The sequence below is a fragment of the Schistocerca gregaria genome, chromosome 1 (assembly GCF_023897955.1).
Source record: "Schistocerca gregaria isolate iqSchGreg1 chromosome 1, iqSchGreg1.2, whole genome shotgun sequence".
NCBI lineage: Eukaryota > Metazoa > Arthropoda > Insecta > Orthoptera > Acrididae > Schistocerca > Schistocerca gregaria.
The window spans coordinates 182,257,607-182,266,411 of record NC_064920.1 but is presented as its reverse complement, the minus strand read 5'-3'; the positions used below and the strand labels follow the sequence as shown (position 1 = coordinate 182,266,411).

Sequence of the window (8,805 nt, the reverse complement as noted above, 5' to 3'; positions counted from 1 at the left end):
CGTTATTCTTATTTTTAGCGTTAATTCGATGAACTGAACTGTTGGAAGTAAAAATGGTGGTTTTGCGTTGCTTATTATGAATACTACTTTTAGTCTCTTCTGATGAACCACTTACCTCATATAACATCCTGACTCTCTTTATCCTATGCTCCTCTCTAGTCTGCTTCCTAATAAAAATTATTCAGGTGGGAAGGAGGCAAATTTTTTCTTCTGCTGACCTCGTTGGACACTGCTGCTGTTTCTGTTCCTTCTTTATTCATTTCTACAGGAGAGATTTAAATGAAGATCTGCTCAAATTTTTTCACTTAATTGGTTTCCACCCTTTAGTTATCGATCTATGCATAGAACGAAATGTATACTTCTTTATTTCGTTGTTGCCATTGTGACTGTTCGTGACAAAACCGATCAACAAACTGAGTGGAAAACTTACAATAAAATCTACTGATTTTTCCATAGGGAAGTGTAGACGAAATGTAAATATGCTGTTTAGTTGCAGTCGATTTATAACCCTTCTAAAAGGAAGTAGTGACGTCAGTTTGCCAGGGGTCAAAATCAGGAGTTATGACTTTTTATCGCTATTTTATACGAATTAAGTTTCGGTTGAGTAGTAGAGAGTGGATGAGAATGTCGATTGTGGATCTGAAACAATTAGCAAAGCGTTTCCTTATGAAGAGATGCAGTCACAATTCAAACAACATTGTTCGATTTCTGAGATTTAGTTGTTATCTCTTTGAGAGTGGGATGCTGTGGTGGAGGTGTCAAATAGCATGCAAGAAGAGTGTAGGTGAATAGTGAATACTAGAGTAAATGGTGTATATATTTTTTGAATAATGTAGATCACAAGTTTCATTGTTATGAATTGATTTTTATATGTCTGATGGCTACGGCGCGCTTCATCGGCAGACATTTAAATGTAATGTTTTTAGCTGACAGCGTTTGACACTGTAAATCAAATTGTTAGCTGCCGTCATCCCTGTATAAAGCTGCTCAGATGTCTGGAAGAGATGACATGTACTTCCCACCGCCTCCTCCACCTGTTATGCCTGTTTTGCTCAATAGCATCCCGCCGATAAATCCGATTAGTGCGTGTGGTTTCATTACTGTACCAGTCAGTGTAATACCATGCGGATTTCAGCATCCAGAGCAAGAGTTATTTGAGGCAACGAGACTGCTGTGGGAACGAGAAAGAAGCGAATATCCTCCAGAAGTATTATGTTACAACCACATACAGCCAATACTTCAAGATGGACCAAAGTAAGTTTTCTGGCACAAAATTTTTACCTTTCTTACTCAGAACTGAGGGTATAGTGAATGCATGACCATTGTGCTCAAAGGACTATCAGGAATTATAAATGAATTTAGACTGAATAGTAGTTGATTACGAACCAATAAAGTTGTTTGGTTTTATGATGGATTGTGAAAAGCGACACAAAAGCTGTAACTCAGATGAATCCAGCTGTTGTTGATACTTGTGTCTGCATATATAAACTGTTGCCTCGTTATATGATAGCTCAAAATAATTTTCTTGCAGAAGTCTTAGTCTGTCTGTGTTTCAACCAAATCATTAACAGCTGATGCCCTTCCCTGTTCTGTTAGTGTATCATTGTTTTTGTTGTTTGACACAGCTGTAGCATCTTCCTTTGTAATCACAGTTGGAAATTCCAGTTGCCACTTTACGGCTTTTACAGCCAGGAGAAAAATATACTGTGCCAATGTTAAAAATTTACAAAGTAGCCTATTTAAAGCATTAGGATATACAGGAAAGTCTGGAAGGCCACCAATATCAAATAGCCTATTAAGTTCCATTAAAAATCATCATTATTATTATTATAGTACGTATTTAGAAAGGTAGATGTATGGCTGTAATTTCGTCAGTTAATTTTTTTTAATAAAACTGGTTACTTGTTTACAGTGGTACTTTTCCTTAATTTTTGTTTGTCTGTAAATGCAGCTTTCACACAGTATTGTATGTGTGAACATCTTATTTTTTATGAAGAAGGCTGTGTTTGTTCCCCATAATTATTTTCACAAATTATGTGATCTCCAAGATACATAAGCAAAGCAGTGTAACAAATTGTAATTTTTAAAACAATGGTTGCACAAGTTTCTGGATGGTCTCTTTCAATTAATTATCATTTTGTGTTAAAATCATCCATTGAAATGAGAATTTCCGTAAACAAAATAAATCAACATCTTAACAAGGAGTCTTGTCTGTGCACAGTACACATTTTTTCATAAAATACCAATTGGTTCTTAATTTATTATTTGTGATATATGGTTCGTGTGGTGGCCAGGTCTGTGTAGTAACTGTGTTTCGAAATTAGCATTTAATTCAGGAGAAATGTTTGGCAGCAGTGTGGTCTTCTAAACCAGTCATCAAGATTATGGTCATACGTCTTAGTTGTGTTTGTATATATCTGGTCAATTGTTGTGGCAGAGAGAGTTGTTATCTATGTTGCTTTTTCTACTGCTTATCTGCGTTGCTTAACATTTTGTCTGTGACCAACACATCAGACAGTAAAATAAGGTTAATGTGGAATATTGGTAAGAAGGACAGGGAAAGAAGCTATAGAATATGGCACTATTTCTATGAAAGACAGTGGGAACATATTGTAAGGCAGTTGATGTGTAGCAGATATGATAATCACTATTTAGAAATAAGTGAGAAAATTGGTGCAAATAGTTCAGGAGAGATAGCAAAATAGAAAACCAGTGAAGATATACAGAGGACATTTAATGAAATAAAAATTAATTTCACTTCCCCATCTGAAACAAGAAAGATCACCAGGACACTAAAAAATAAATTTTCGCTACGGGGTGGACAACAGATCCAATAACTCACTATAAACTTGTGCCCCAATAACATCTAATGTTATTAGTCACATATGTAATGCATTTAATTCAAGGGGTTTTCCTACACAGGTTAAAATATGTCATTCTTGGGCCCCTCTACAAGAAGATTTTTCCACAGATATAAGTAACTGCCACCCAGTGTCATTCCTTATGTTGTTTACTAGAATATCTGGAAACTAATGGACACCAGGGTTATCACCTATCTGTGTAGTAATGAGATACTTTGCCAGTCAGTGCTGGATTTCAAAAGGGCCACTCTACTGAGACAGGTATTTATACACTTGATTAGCACATAGTAAAATCTATAAATGATAAAAATACAATGTTGGTTTTTAATGATCAGCGTGGAAATATGCTGACAGACAAGGAAATGGTTGTGGGCATTATCTCATTGCACAAAAAGAACAATAAAATGAGTTGTAGCAATTATAGATGGTTATCTCTTCTGACTGTACAAAACAAAGTGTTATTATTAATAATTCTTGAAAGCTGAAGCCTTTTGCTGAAGAAATTGTTGGAGTGTACCAGGCAGGTTTTCAGACAGGAAGGTCAACTGTGGATGAATTTCTCATCACGAGACAAATTTGAGAGAAGTACTTGGAATTAACCTACAGGTTTCTGGTAACATTTGTAAATTTCTCAAAGGCTTATGATGATGTAAACAGATTAAGTATGTACAATGTCTTGAAGAAGTAGGGCATACCGAAGGAGCTAATTGACTTCGTGAAGGTGTGAACAGCCGAGACAAATGCCAAGGTGAAATACTAGGGGAACCAGCCCAAGGAATTGTCATCAGAATATTTGTGAAGCAAGGTGATGCCATTTCACCATTGCTTTTTATTTTGGTCGTGGAGAAAGTAGTTGGGAAATGAAAAGATAAGGCGAAGGAATGAAGCTAAATGTAAGAACACAGCTATTGGAATATGCAGATGACATTGCAACCTTAGCGGAGTCAGAGGAGATGGCAGGAACTATAGTAGACTTGGCAAATAATGCCATTGTTGGGCTGAGCATTAGTGTGAAGAAGGCAGATACAGAGTATTCAGGGAAGCCACTAATAATCTTTCATTACACATAGGAATAGGAAGGTGGCCTGAGTAGATGGCATCTGGTTCAACAGGCGTAATTACATAAAACAAGAAGTTAATAACATACTGTCATTGAGTCTGAAACTTATTTCTGTCTGGAGCAGAGCTGTCATCAAAAATATATTACAACCAGACTTGAAACCTATAATGCAGTGATAATACTAGTGTTTTTATATTGGACAGAGACCAAAGTACTCCAGAACAAGATGAAGAAAACCTGTTGACTTGTGAACAGAAAATCTGGAGAAAAATCTTTTGTCCAACCCATGAATAGGACACTAGGAGATGTAGAAAGAACTAGGAATTGTGCAACTTGATGAAACAATTGAACATCATGCTGAAAATGGGAACAGGAGGCCAGACACTTACTAGCCCAAAGTTATGCTTTCACGAAAACATCATGGAACCCGTCCAGCAAGAAGACCAGGGAACTGATGAGAGGAAAAACAGCAGTAGGATCTTCAGTGACTGTGTTTCTATAAGAAGTGGGTTCAAAGTGTATAAGATTGCCCTCTATGGAGGAACATTTCAAGGTCAGCACTTGATCTTCAGGGTCTGTGATTGCCGATATGTAAGCATGTGTAAGTGATAAAATATCACCAGTTGAGATCATCTGTGACTTATTGAAGGTCGTTGATTGTATCACTCATGATATTCTGTTAGAAATATTAGATATGTATGAAATATGTAATTCAGCCTATCTCTGATTTTGTTGCTATTTAAGAAGAATTTAGAAAGCTTCCTAGGCTGCTCAAGAATACAAATAAGGATTCCACATCATCTGCCTCAAAAGCCAGAATTCGAATTGTTTGCAGATGATGCAAGCATTGGTGTGAAGCTGAGCAAAGAATCGGCAGAAGAAATTGTAAATAATATATTTTGTGAATGTTACTGACTGGTTTTACACAGATTGGCTATTTTTAAACTTCTGGGGAAAACATTGTCCAGTTTTATACTGTCAAAAATATCCTACCACTTATTAACCTAGTTCACCATCAAGAAATAATAAACAGGGTAGAAAGTTCTGAAGTGTACATACTTGCAAACTTAAACCTGGAAAAACCATAGAGTGACTATTTTTGCATGTAAAATATGAGCTGAGTACATACAAATGGTGCCATTAACTGAGCATTAATTTCATCCCAGTTAAATTTTTTTTGAAGAAGTTCACACAGCTTGCTTGGGTGCCAGCTCTGATTTTTTGTTCAAACCTTGTTTGATGTAATGTAACATAACTACAATAAGACAGTTGTTAGAATGGCTATACAAATGTTCGTTGGTATGGGTTAAACCAAGACCTTTTTACTTCGTGTTTCTAGTTCAAATAGGAACCAAGCACCAAGATCCTTCCCCTAAAACAATGGTTTCAGACATACTTGTTTCAGTACTTTCATGCTGTATCGATACATATGATGTAATTCATGATTCATTAGTGTGGGAAAAGAGAAGAAACAGAGCTTCATTTGATTATTGAAACAAATCGTTCAGGAAAGAGACATAACAAGGAAACTAAGAGACTGCTATGCAGGGACTTATCTGACATGGGAGATGTAAAATTAAATGAACTACTGGTATGCATATAAATGAAATGTATACAGACTACTTCAGTTTTTTGTGTTACGTGGATCAATACAGATTCTTTCTGTTCTAACATTTATTTATAGAGTAAATGGTGTTGTCATGCAGGTTTGATTTCATTTTGTTTTATCTGCTAGTGTTTTTATTCCAATTCTAGACTTTAATCTGGAAACCACTGTAAAGTATTTGATAATGGGTACTTCCTATTTCACCAGTTATTTAGACTTTTTCGGGTTCTGTTCACATATGGTATGTGGGAAGAATGATTGCTCATATGCCTCTGTGCAAGCAGCAATTAGTATAATCTTCTCTTCACACTCCCTGTGGGAATGATAAGTAGTGGGGTGCAGCATATTCTTAGATTCACCACTTAAAGTTTTTCCTAGATACTTTCTACGTAAACTTTCATGGGATACTTTACATTCGTCTTTGAGTGTCTGCCAGTTTAGATCTTTCAGCATCCCACACTTGGGCAGTAGTCTTGGATGAGGTGGCCAAGTTTTTTGTAATCACTATTCTTTCTAGATTGATTCTTAAAGGAGATGGTCAAATATTTTTATGACAGCATTATCAGCTGTCTCTATGCAAATTTAAGGTTAATTTATTAGTAGTGGAGGCTGTTTCTCTCACTCATGTTGAATTTATGAATGCTGTTTTATCAGCATGTGCCTTGTTCCTCTCAATGAACCTTATAGGTCTGTAAATGTACTGGGAATTATGAGGCAGAATTGCAGGCCAGAACAGTTTCATTCAAGATAGATGGCAGAGATTACAGTAACTTTTTATGCAATGAATACTTTCTCTCTTTGTGAAATTGACTCAGCAAATCATTTTGTATCACAACAATGAACGGAAGTGTGCAGAGTAAGCTAACTTTGTAATGCTGTCATTGCCAAAAATCGGTTACATGTACAATAAATATTGCTGGACCAAAGTGTTTGTGATAGGCCCTGTGTGATTTCCAATTCAATTTCTGAACAAATTACCTTTTACAGTATTGAATGAACTGTGTTTTTCTTATGTTAAGTGATATGCTCTTCATCTAGAGCCAGTCAATACTTGCGAATACTTTTAATATACCTCCTGTTCTTGATGCCCTATTGGGTGTGGTTATGATATATGCATCACAACAGAGAGCACTATTCCTGCTTTATCAATATAAGATGGTAGGTCATTTATATGTACAAAGAACTGGAATGGTTCCATAATTAAGCCCTTTGAAATACCAGTTGTGAATTCTGCCACTGAGAAGAAGATTCATCTCAAGAGCTGTGTAAGATATTTAACATGACAGTTTGCTCTTCCTATCGGTTATATATGAAGTGAATCACTTACAATTACACAGTGGCTCAAAATCCATAACGTTAACATTTCTATAAAAGGATGTTGTGATTTGTGCAGTAAAGTGCCGTCGACAGATCAAAAATGTGCTGGTAGGTGAAATCTTATCATTCAGATGTTTTAATACATAATCAGTGAAATGGTAGATGACATGTACAGTGGTGAGGCCCTTTTGTGGTACAAATTGTGACACCTAGAAGGTCATAGTTGCAGCTCAACCAGCTTTAAATACAATACCTTTTTCCAAACTATGGAGAAGAAAGTTAATAATCAAAGGAATTGATAGTGGTTACACAACTCATTTTTGTCATATTATATAGCAGAGGCTTTACAATAATACCTACCATTATCTGACACAATGGGCAGTCAAATGAAAATGAGACAGATGGGGGGGGGGGGGGGAAGTAAGTAAACTGTTTATTATTTCTACAATAATCAACATAACTGTTACTACATTTGTCTTTCTTAGAGACAAGATAATCAGTGCACTCATATAAAAATATTAGCGGGCCCACGTCACCAAGGTTGTTTAGACAATGCTGCAGAAGTTTCGCTGAGAAGCACTTGCACATCCTCCATACAGTCACCATCTCCCCACAAGCGGTTTCCATATTTTTGGAGCCCTGAGGAAAGATGATCGTGGTTGTCGATTTACCGCAGGCAAAGAGGTGCCTCCCTTGTTACAATCAAGGTTCCATAGGCAACCTCAAGCATTTTTCTATGAAGACATTGACCGCTTGTCTCACAGTGTGAAATTACGGCGATAACTTTTAAAATAATAAACATTTTGCCTACTTCCTTCCATCTGTAATGTTTTTATTTGATGGCCCCTTATATTTGTTTGTGTTTTACTGTTTTCAACACTTGCAGAAATTTTGCAGGACTGTGTTATGTTTTTAATGTAGCGTTGCTTCGAGCAAAAATCATTTCAATAGTAGTGGTAGTGGTGGTGATTGTTCATTGTTGTTGTTGTTGTTAGTATAACAACTTATTTAATCCTTAGATGTGGGCTTGTCGCTCTCAGTATGGCTTCGACTTTGACAAGGCAGCCGCTGTCTGTGGAGCAACTTTTCTGGAAGGCAGTTAATCGTGGCTTCAGTCACCATGGGGAGATGTTTTCTGTGGACAATATGGCAGCACTAGCAGCAGAAACATTGCAAGACAGTTGTCAGCAAGTTGAGGTACTGAACAGAGGACTTGGTCATGATGTGACATACATTTTAGGTCATCTTGCTCATGGTGCAATTCTTCTTGTCCCGTATCCTTTTCTCAATTCATTGAATTTATTTGTTAAGACATTTTATATATGTATTTAGTGTAAGTTCTGAAATATGAAATGCATCTATACTACATGTAACTTGTCTTAATTTTGTCATTAGTAATGTTGTAGGCTTCTATGATAGTCATCTGCCACATTTTGTGAAATCTTTATTGTATTTTAAAGAATCCTTACATTCTGCAGAATGCTGTTTTGGAGTTTTAAATGGTGAAGAGTAGTAATCAGTGCCTCCTTTCAAAACCAGCTGAGTTTTCCCAAAATGTGATGACAGAGAAAGCAGAGAATAAAAGTAACGGAGAAGGTGAAACTGAAATGATCATATTTAGGGTGTTATTGACCAGGAGACCCCATCTGTTAGATTGTTCGGTTGCCTGGTGCAATTCTTTCTGTTTGATGCCACTCTGGTGATGTCCACGTCATTGTGATGAAGATGGGATGAAATGATTAGGACAGCAACAACACTTAGTACCCAGATGAAGAAAATCTTCAAACAAGCTGGGAATCGATCCTGGGACCCCGAAGTCTACATGTAGTGACGCTAACCTGGTTGTGGTATGTTAGGGTATTAGGAAATAGAAGACTTATCTGTTTTCTGGGATGTATTTGATGAAAAACATATTGGTATAGGCTTATCTGACTATAATATTAATTAAATGATGATTTGCC

General features: G+C 36.5%; 1 protein-coding gene across 2 annotated transcripts in view; it reads left to right on the top strand.

The window, feature by feature from the left end:
* The first annotated feature begins 493 nt into the window (after positions 1-493).
* LOC126336257 (UPF0692 protein C19orf54 homolog) overlaps positions 494-8,805 on the top strand; it is a 31,176-nt gene continuing 22,864 nt past the window's right edge. Inside the window, exons 1-2 of one of the 2 annotated variants that reach the window (XM_049999755.1) lie at positions 494-1,254; positions 7,864-8,118. In XM_049999755.1, the coding sequence (XP_049855712.1) occupies positions 992-1,254; positions 7,864-8,118 (518 nt within the window). In that variant the 5' untranslated portion in view covers positions 494-991. The remainder of the gene's footprint in view (positions 1,255-7,863; positions 8,119-8,805) is intronic. The other variant, XM_049999764.1, reaches the window with a different exon arrangement.